Source organism: Thamnophis elegans, chromosome Z (genome assembly GCF_009769535.1).
Source record: "Thamnophis elegans isolate rThaEle1 chromosome Z, rThaEle1.pri, whole genome shotgun sequence".
Taxonomy (NCBI): Eukaryota; Metazoa; Chordata; class Lepidosauria; order Squamata; family Colubridae; genus Thamnophis; species Thamnophis elegans.
The window spans coordinates 93219893-93230372 of record NC_045558.1 but is presented as its reverse complement, the minus strand read 5'-3'; the positions used below and the strand labels follow the sequence as shown (position 1 = coordinate 93230372).

Genomic DNA, 10480 nt, shown 5'->3' with positions numbered 1-10480 from the left:
ATTGGTAGTAAAAAAAATGAATTTCACCACTGCTTAGAAGTAAATGATTGCTGTTACTAATGATGATTTCATATTGAAAGTGCTGTTTGTATTATTTAAATAATTTCCTGCTATGATTTATATAGTTTTTATATTTTAACTGAACTAAAAGAGAACTTCTAACATTTTACAATAAAGCAAATAGAATAAAAATAATATTGAGAAAGATTAGTGAATTGAAATTCTTTATTTATGTATGCCACAGGCACTCTTTTACTTATACAAATGACCACATTGGCCTCACTTTTAAACCAACACTACTCAAAATAATTCTGCCCTTCATTTTGATCTCAGTTCAGGAAAAAGCAGCCTCACTTCTTGGCTGCTTTCCATTTCCTTTTCCTTTTTGTTAGGATTCCACAAATTTGAAAATGAGAATACATTGACTTTGGAATAATGGAACTAGAAGAATGACTGTGGGAAACCATAAAAGATATACCTCAAAGTTGGTTCAGTGCAAATCATTATTCCAGAGAAAATCTTTTTACAAAAATATTTTAGTATTTCTAGGAACAAATTTGTTTTCAACACTTATTAATAGGAGAATGAAATCTCATTTTTTTAAAATTACAGAAGCAGCTATTTCTCATGGAAAGGTGCTACTCTTCAGCCAGAGAGATCCATAGGTGCTACGTATATTTATAGAAAGTGTTAGAGCAGCAAAGTGCTAATGCAGTTGCAGAAAACAAAAGAGAACGGAAAAGCACATTTATATTATTCTGCTCCCGAGTTTCAATATGGCCATGAGTCTCTAGATCAGTGGTAGTCAACCTGGTCCCTATTGCCCACTAGTGGGCGTTCCAGCTTTCATGGTGGGTGGTAGGGACTTGCTGTAACTCTGCTTTATAAATTTTATAAAGTAAAGTTACTTCCCTACTTTATAAATCTCCATTACTGTGGAACCAGTGGGCAGTTAATTTTTTTTACTACTAACAGAGATACAAAAGTGGACGGTAGGTATAAAAAGGTTGGCTACCCCTGCTCTAGATGGAAAGAACTGCAAGATGAAAAGAGCTGTTGAAAGTCAGGCATGACAATACTTCATCCTATCAAATATCTTCCATGCTTTACCTGTGTTAGAGACTCTATGATATAAAAGATCCCAAGAATTTAGCCAGGTTGTTTCAGCAAGTCACCCCTGCTTCAGAAAACTTGAGGGAGAATTTTCTGGTCATCTAAGACCCTCATCTAGGTGAGCATTGATTCCCTGAGTGAACAGCAGGACCTGAGGAGAACATATCCCAATGCTTTGGGTGAAGCATTGTTAAGCAAGTGGCAAATCCTACCTAAAATGTCATTTACTGATGAGGAGATTTCTGACTTTACATGATGCATGGTATGAACCTATGTAGCTACCTTGCGTTGTACTGTTAGGCAGCAATGTTCAAAGGGCTCACTCTTGTTGGATAACAGACTTTTAGACTGGCATGCTGGTGATTAAATATGGGACCTCTGGTATGTAAAGCATGTGCTCTATGCCTGAGCTACATTTTCTTGCCAAACTTCCCCCATGAAGATCAAGTAGTTATGTGCTCATGCACTTAGGTGTTCATGTCCACACATTGCAGTAAGGATTTTAAAATTACAGTTTGTTGACTAGAATGATAGGCTGTAAGGTGTGAAAGGCCCTTTGGGCACCATCTAGTGCAACTCCTTATCCAGTGCTATTTCTATAGAAAAGACTAAATTACAGTAGCCCAGTTTATATACAATATCAATACAGTGAATTAATTTGTACATGATGCTAAACCAATAACAAAAATTCCACATTGGAACTTACCATGTGTGAACCCTACCAAGATATTAATGTTATGTGAAATATTATCTAGGAGGTTATTATTATATTATCTATAATCTGAGCCAGAAACTTAAAAATATGTGGTCAGCATGCAAAGGGATTAATGCCGAGTTCTTTTTTTTTTCATTAGAGAAAGCAAATCATCTATAAACACTAGGAACTCTTTCCTTCTAAAAATTAAAAGCAAGGAATTTATTATATCATAGTCTTGGGATAAGTGTAACAAAAAGAATAGTCTTAACAATATTGGAACTCTGCTGTAATATGTAAAACATTGGATTTGAAAATGTATTTTTCTCTAAGCCTCCAGTAGAACATGCCTTATTACTGAATTAATTTGGAAGTTCAGGTTTGCAATTGCATTGACAGAAAAATAGAACTGGACAGGTTCCTAAGCCTCACAAGGAACTCCCTTTCCTGTACTCCAGGGGTGTCAAAATTTGGCACTGTGGGCTGGTCCTGTGCCCCCTGCTGCCTTTTTTGGCTGGCAGAGTGCTGCAGGAGGCATCTGTCCTATCTTCCCACTCCCCTTGCCGGTCCATGGAAGAGAACTACAATGCTGATCCGGCCCTCGAAGAAATCCAGTTTGACACCCTGCTGTACTCCCTTCCCCTAAACTGTTTATTAGGAGCAGGGATTTTTGAAGGAAATCCTGCTTCCTTGCATGTTCTGTGTTAGACAGCAGTGTGCAAAATGTAATGAAGGATTTTCAGCACACTGCTCCCTTGGCCAACCCAACCCGTGTCTTGTATGTTTGGAAAGGTAAAGGAAAGGGGCAGTAGCAACAGCACAAGCAACCAGCTGAACTCCTGGAAACTTTGCTTGGATGAAGGACTTTGGGTTCAACTTGCAATGGACTTAGATATCATGAAGCTCCTCTACCCCAAATTTCACTAGTCCATGTGTAAGTTAGATTATAAAGCTCAATAATCATGACCCCTGATTTTGTTCAGATAGAAGCTTATCTTAACCCTGGATTTATGCAGTGCTGCTCATACTGAAGAGCAAGTCCTGCTTTCTTCTTCAGTATATGAGTCCAGGCTGTAACCTTGGGCAAGCTGAGGTAAAAAAAAAAGAGAGTCTTTGAAGAATCACAGTGCAGATACTTTCTTGTGACAGCAGAACAGTGAAGGCTCTTGAGCAATGGCTGTTTTTGTTTGTTTGTTTAAAAAAAAAAACTCTCTCACACCCATAACAGAGGCAGTTCTGTAAACATGAGTGGAGAAGACCTTGGAAGACTATAATCTCATGAATTCCCACGGTATGTAATGTTGGTAAAGGTGGAGGTAGCTCCTTTGTACAGGGGATTGTTGGCCTAAAAGACAAAACAGATACAAGTTGGAAAATATATACTTGGCAACTGATTTAACAGTTGCAAAGTCATCCTAGTAACTTAAAATAGGATTCTTTAACACGGTGAGGCGATTCCTGGTGCTCTCAAAAGCCATAACTCCAGAATTATTTAAGAGGTTGCAACAGGCATATAGGCCTATGGTGAAATTGTATATCTCCTAGAAAGATGTAAAAGAAAAGTTATTGCTCCATCGTGTGTGTGTGTGTGTGTCTGTGTGTGTGTTTTCATAATCACTTCTGTGCAACCATTAACCAATAAAGCAAAGGAAAGGACAGGAAATGCTGATGCAATGATATTCAGGCAACAGTTTTTCCCCCCAACAACATACTATTGAGAGAATGCTAACAACACACCCTTAAGGTGCAATAAAACTGATATATATTGCAGTATGGATGATTCAGAATGAGCAATAGGCTGCTATGTCAGGGAAATAAAACAATAAGTCATTGCAACCTCCCCTCCTCTTAGGATGAAGCAAAATAGTTACTTTTTGTCCCCTTACACTCTTCTGGTATTTCTTACCGTGTCCCATCTAGCCCTGGCACGCTCTTCTTCGAATTTGGCAAATTCTCGCCTGTCGTGGATGGTAATAAGCAGTTTCCAGATGAGCAAAGCAGCCAAGCCAATAAGTAAGATGGCTCCAGTTACAGAAAGGAGAACTACTAAGACATCAGGTCCCTTGGGACAATCTGTAGAAAACATTTGTATCATAAAACAGAATTGCAAGCCATGAATTACCCCTCTGATTGTTAAATTCTTGTCTTGACTTCACCTAAAGGCATAAATCCATGCATTTGATCAAGCTGCTATGCCAAAGGAAATCCTGACTAAGGAGCAGCTATCAAATATTACTCTTGAACTTTATGAGCGTATAACTCAGAGGTCTTCAAACTTGACTACTTTAAGACTTGTGGACTTCAACTCCAGAGCTCTGCTGGCTGGAGAATTCTGGGAGTTGAAGTCCACAAGTCTTAAAGTTTCCAAGTTTGGGGACTCATGAGAAACTACCAGAAGACTTATTCTGCAAGCATCTTTTGGAGCGCATGTTCTCTAATTCTGCGCCATGAAAGCCTGAACACATAATTGTTATAGAGGGAAAGACGGATGTTCTGTAGCAAAAATGAACCATTTATAAAAACTCTTTTATGCTCGGCTTCCATGTCAGACCTTCCTTCATGCTAAGTGGTGGCTAATAGGCATAAATAACTCATCAGTGGCTTTCAAATGACTGCACAATTATTCAGGAATTAGTCTGATGTATGATTTAAATATTTCAGTTCTTTTTTTACAAAATGTTATTCTAGAGCCATCTGCTCTTCAGCCTAAAGGGACCATTATAGTTTGACAAAAAGAAAGCATATCTTTGATCTGATCCTCTAAACATAGTTGGAGAAAATATCCAATTTTGATATTAGCAAACTCTTTCTGACAGCAAAGTCAATACAACAATAGAAAAAAATATATGTCCAAGATGAGAGCAGCAATACTTCCTGTGAGAATTTAAAGCGGAATTAGGGAAAGCAATTACTTTTAATGACCCAGGAAGGTTACAGCTTACATCCTATCAAACAAGTTTTGAGAAATCAATTTCTTCCATCATTTCATTTCCAGAAATTTTTCTAGTTTCTGAAATACCTCCAACCCTCCTGACTGCATTATTCTTTTTAATATTGACTCAAGGGGAAGAGATGTGTGGCAGCTTTTGTGGTTTCCCCATGTGGTATTAGCTGGATTCAAATTGCTGTCCGAGGAGTTCTGGCTAAGCTCCTTCAAAATCTGCCCAAGACTCCATCGTTGTCAATCTTCTAAGTGCAGTGTGAGTCATCGGCCAAGCTAATACCCTGTGGTGAGGGTATATCATTTATTGCATGCTTTTGGCAACTAATGAGAGCTTTATCACCCTCTTTGGGTTTAGAACACACTCTTTGAAGGTTTCTAGTGTTCCCTTCATGCTCACAAGCACGCAGAAAGAGATATTGTCTTATTAGAGTTTATGGCAGAGTCAGTGTCTGTGGTCCTGTTTGCTCATCTCGCAGCAAGCAGAGACAGGGTTCGCATTTAGTCACTTAAGTCAAATATCAAAGCAGACAAATCCAGCAGCTGGCTTAAAAGAATATTTCCATCTATGAATGATGGATGATGTTTTTTAGTTCTGAACTGAAAGTTGCCAGATTGAATCACTGCTCTTTAGTCAGAATTATATTCATGTTGAACTAAAATAATGTTGCAATAAGAAATACCGAATCCTGCCATCATTATGAATTATTGAAATCAGACATATGCGTAGGTGAATTTTGTTTAAAGCATCTGATAATTCCAATTTTTTTTTTCAATATGAGTTCAGGTTGGGGAATGAGTTTGCCTTACTGTCTTTGATCTACCTTGCTGTTCTAGGCTAGGGGGAAATAGAATCTTCCAGAAAATTTCTAGCAATGATTGATTGGGCACAAGTTATGATGATTAGATCTGTCTCCTCCTAATCCTTTTGTTCTGTATATGTTAATCCATGAACCATTCCTATATTGCTTTCACATGATTATGTACCATGTCAAAAAAAAAAAAGTAATCTGAATGGAAAATTGCGAGTTTACTAATTTCTACTGAGAAATTAGTAAGGATCTTTCCTCCCTGCCTTTTGAAAGAAAAAGGTGGGGAAAAACTCATTTTATAAAGAAATAACTGCCCATTTTTAGATGACTATCTTTTTCATCTCTAAAAATCTCTGAAGTCCCTGCTCCAGTGAAAATGGGGATGCGTCTGGTGAAAGTTGGGACTGGAAAAAGGAAGATAGGATGTCAACTAGCTCTTATCTTATTATAATATGAACCATTTTCAGTTTTTGTATTCATGTTGAGCTTGTACAATTATGTCCATAATTAGTTTTAAAGATGTTTAATATAATGAAAACCAAGATACTTCATCCCATGTCTCAGTTTTAATCTACATTTTTCCAAATTGTTATTGTTATATTGTTATAACATATATTATTCTCAAATAAAGTACCTCTAAGCATGAATTTAAGAATCTTACTTGTCACTATAATCATCTCTCTCATACATTCCAAATTAATATGGGATCAGTTCTGGCACTTTTCATCCTGCAAAGTATCAACTGGTCATCCAAAGTGAAGATTTATTTTAATGGCCCTTAGCCCTCTCACCTGGTTCCTCAATAACATAGAGGATAGATTTGCCACTGGAGTCCTCATAATATTGGAAGTACACTACACAATCATTCTCATCCTTGTATGTACAATTCACAGCATCTTTCCCCTTGTCTCCTGCAGAAGAAGACAAAGGAAAGAACATTTAGTTCCCTGACACTATTCAAGAAATTGTTAACATTTAGATCTAGAAATGTCAGTAGGGGTGTTAAAGAAACAGGGTGACTCTGACACATCTCAGAATCTATGTAAAGACTGTCTTGCCAGACAGGTGTCCATTATCATTGATCCATGTGGCACATCACATTTTGTATCTGCTATTCTCAAAAGAAGTGTGAAAATATAGAAGCATTTCTTTTAAACCCATTCTCGAGTTGCAGATCTTCAGCCATCATTCACTTCTCCCAAAGCGATGGGCCCATTAGGATGCTTCACCTGTAGGCCAATTAAATCCAAATATATTCCTGGGTGCTATTGGAATAGTCGACATGATTGGTACTAACATCAAAGTTCCAGTTTTGCTGCAAAATATGCAGCTGACTTAATAGAATCAGCCTGAATTTTCTTCTGTTCTGCAAACCCAGGATAGCTTTCTGGTTTTCCAATAAGCAGATTAAAAATGAAAGAAATTAAGAGTAGAGCAAAATTCTCAGGAAATTATATTCATTATATAGTCTACTTCCCAGCACCAATAATTGTGGATACTTCACCAACATCCTTTCATCCTTATACAGTAATATTTTCTGTTTTCTCAATAATTCTGGCCTTACTCTGGGTAGATAGAGTAAGACATTATTAAGAAACTTTCAGTATGTGAGCAGTGATATATCCGAAGAAGAAGAAAATCATGCAAATCTACCACAAGCAAAATGTTACACCATTATTTACTCAACCCAGGAATATGTTCAGAACATAAACATTTCACCCTTTGTGGGGTTATTTTATTCTTGATTGCTGCAGCACTGTGGCCTAATTCATGACCTTTTAAAGCCTTTCTTGACTAATTACATGTAGCTGAAGGCAACTAATTGACTGCTTCCAACAGGCAGTTAAAATGCCTGTAAATTTACTTCTTGAAACAGCCTCCTTTTCTTTTAATCTTTATAAGCTAATTTGTATTATTTTATTTTAGTAGGCTTCTCGGGCATTTTCTTGTAGACTAGACCATTACCAGTTGGTTTCAGGCTGGATTCTAGCATGGAAATTGCTGGTGTTGTCTTAATGAATAACCTTTTGTTGGAAGATAACAACAAATGTATTTGGATGGGTGCCAGTTTCATTTCCAGCCTCCTACGTACTTCCCTGGTATCTAGTCACTGGATTTTAGAGATTTAGAGATTTTAGAGATTTATTAATATTTGTAGGCCGCCCTTTTCCCTGAGGGGACTCAGGGCGGCTCACATAAAATCGGGGAAGGGGAGATACAGACATTAAGATAAGACATATAATAAAATAATAAACAACATACATTCATCATTCGGGAGGGGAATTATCCTTGTCCCCAGGCCTGACGGGCGAGCCAGTTCTTCAAGGCTGTGCGGAAGGCCTGGACGGTGGCGAGGGTGCGAATCTCTACGGGGAGCTCGTTCCAAAGGGTCGGGGCTACTACTGAGAAGGCCCTCCTCCTTGTAGTTGCCAGCCGACACTGGCTGGCCGATGGTATACGGAGGAGGCCTAATCTATGTGATCTTATTGGTCGCAGGGATGTAATTGGCAGAAGGCGGTCTCTCAAGTATCCAGATCGACTGCCATGTAGGGCTTTATGGGTGACTAATAGCACCTTGAAGCGCATCCGGAGATCGACAGGTAGCCAGCGCAGCTCGCGGAGGATAGGTGTTATGCGGGTGAACCGAGGTGCACCCACAATCACTCGCGCGGCCGCATTCTGTACTAGCTGAAGTCGCCGGATGCTCTTCAAGGGCAGCCCCATGTAGAGCACGTTGCAGTATTCCAGCCTAGAGGTCACAAGGGCCCGGGTGACTGTTGTGAGAGCCTCCCGATTCAGGTAGGGTCGCAACTGGCGCACCAGGCGAACCTGGGCGAATGCCCCCCTGGTCACAGCCATTAAATGGTGGTCAAACGATAGCTGTGAGTCCAGGAGGACTCCCAAGTTGCGAACCCTCTCTGAGGGGTGTAGAATTTGACCCCCCAGCCTGAGTGATGGAATATTGGTTGAATCTCTGGGAGGGAAACACAACAGCCACTCGGTCTTTTCTGGGTTGAGCACGAGCTTGTTAACCCTCATCCAGTCCATAACAGCTTCGAGGCCGCGGTTCATCACGTCTGCCGCTTCATTGAGTTGGCACGGGGCGGACAGATACAGTTGAGTATCGTCCGCATATTGATGGTATCTAATCCCGTGCCTGCGAATGATCTCACCCAGCGGTTTCATGTAGATGTTGAATAGTAGGGGGGATAAGACCGAGCCCTGAGGCACCCCATAAGTTAGGGGCCTAGGGGACGATCTCTGCCCCCCCACTAACACCGACTGCGACCTGTCCGAGAGGTAGGAGGAGAACCACCGCAACATGGCGCCTCCCACTCCCACCTCCCGCAGTCGTCGCAGAAGGATACCATGGTCGATGGTATCGAAAGCCGCTGAGAGGTCGAGGAGAACCAGGATGGAGGAATGTCCTCCATCTCTGGCCCTCCAGAGATCATCGGTCAATGCGACCAAAGCGGTTTCTGTGCTGTAACCGGGTCTGAAGCCTGACTGGAAGGGGTCTAGATAGGTGGTTCTGGTTTCTGGCTGCTGCTCTTTAATGCCAAGACAGCCTGTAATAAACCCTATTCACAACTTAATTATGGAAGGGAGCAACTTTGATATGTTCCACCAAGATTTGTTTGTTGGGCATGGGGAGTTGGGATATTCTTCTCTGAAATGTGCCCACCTAGTTTTGGGTATGGCATCAGTCACCGGTGGGCTTCAAAGTTTTTAGCAAGAGGTTCTCTGCTCAGTTGCTGGGTGGGCGTGGCCATGATAGGTGTGGCCTAGTTGGCTTCCTGCACCACAGAGGGGAGGGATTCCCCTCCCTTGGCTCCAGAGGCTTTCCTCGAGCCTCGAGGGCAAAAACAGCCTCCCGGGCTTCGGAGGCCCTCTGGAGGCCAGAAACAGGCCTGTTTCCAGCCTTCCCAAATTTCTGGTAGGTCCGTTTTTCACCTTCCCCGAGCCTTTGTGCACACCCTGCACTTACCTGCATCCAAAATGGGCCACATGGGGATTCCTGGGAGGGGAGGAGTGGGTGGGGCCAGCCAGGATTGGGATTTAGGGGTTCTCCGAACTGCACAGAATCTTAGCTAGAGGTTCTCCCAAATCACTGCGGACCCACAGCAGCCTACCCCTGGCATCAGCCATTGTCAACTTGAGGGGCAGACCAGACAGGAAACACAGTCAGATGAGCTAATTATATTTTATTGTAAAGCTATATTAACAGAATCTTGCAAGACCGAAAGTACATTCCCCCCCCCCTGCACATGGAATGTGAATTTAACTGAGCACGGAGAAAAGCCTTTATTGATTGTTTCATGGCAATGGCAGTGAAACTAAATATTTCTTCACCCTTATTGTTTTCACATATTACTGGCTGGTGACCTCATTTAAGTGACCAACTTATCAATAGGGAGGGAGGGAGCAGGAAGCACCTACAAAGCTATTATGAATGCCTATTCCAGGCATTATCCAGATAAAGTTTCTCTGAGAGTTAGGCAGCCTACTAATCAATTAAATAAATAAATAAATTGGGGAGCCATCTCTCCCAGGCAACTCTGTCCATCTCATGAGGTTGCACAGAGTTGGCATGATCTGGTTCCCCCTCTGACCTAGGAAGCATGCCTACTTTGCTGTGGCATCTGAATTTTGGAATGAGCTTCACCCAGGGTTCTAATAGTCCTGAATCTTTTGGCCTTCAGAATTACTATAAGGACCTGGATTTCCTGTGTATTTGGGCCAGGATGCTAGATGAAACTGTTCTGCAACATGTGTTCATATTTTTATTGTTGGCCTCAATTAGGGGCTTATGTTTTTCACTTTTCTGGTTTGGGATAGGTTATCACTGTAGTTATTCTTTCTTTAAAAAAAGAAGTATCTTTTGTATGTCACCCAGAGCCGCAAATTATGAGAAAAGCA

The 10480-nt window shown here is 40.9% G+C and overlaps 1 protein-coding gene across 1 annotated transcript in view; it reads right to left on the bottom strand.

The window, feature by feature from the left end:
- Positions 1-953: 953 nt before the first annotated feature.
- The window catches only part of ITGB3 (integrin subunit beta 3), a 75979-nt gene continuing 66452 nt past the window's right edge, over positions 954-10480 (bottom strand). Inside the window, exons 13-15 of the mRNA XM_032237339.1 lie at positions 6352-6471; positions 3714-3880; positions 954-3152 (exon numbers count right to left, since the gene is read on the bottom strand). Of these exons, the coding sequence (XP_032093230.1) occupies positions 3084-3152; positions 3714-3880; positions 6352-6471 (356 nt within the window). The 3' untranslated portion in view covers positions 954-3083. The remainder of the gene's footprint in view (positions 3153-3713; positions 3881-6351; positions 6472-10480) is intronic.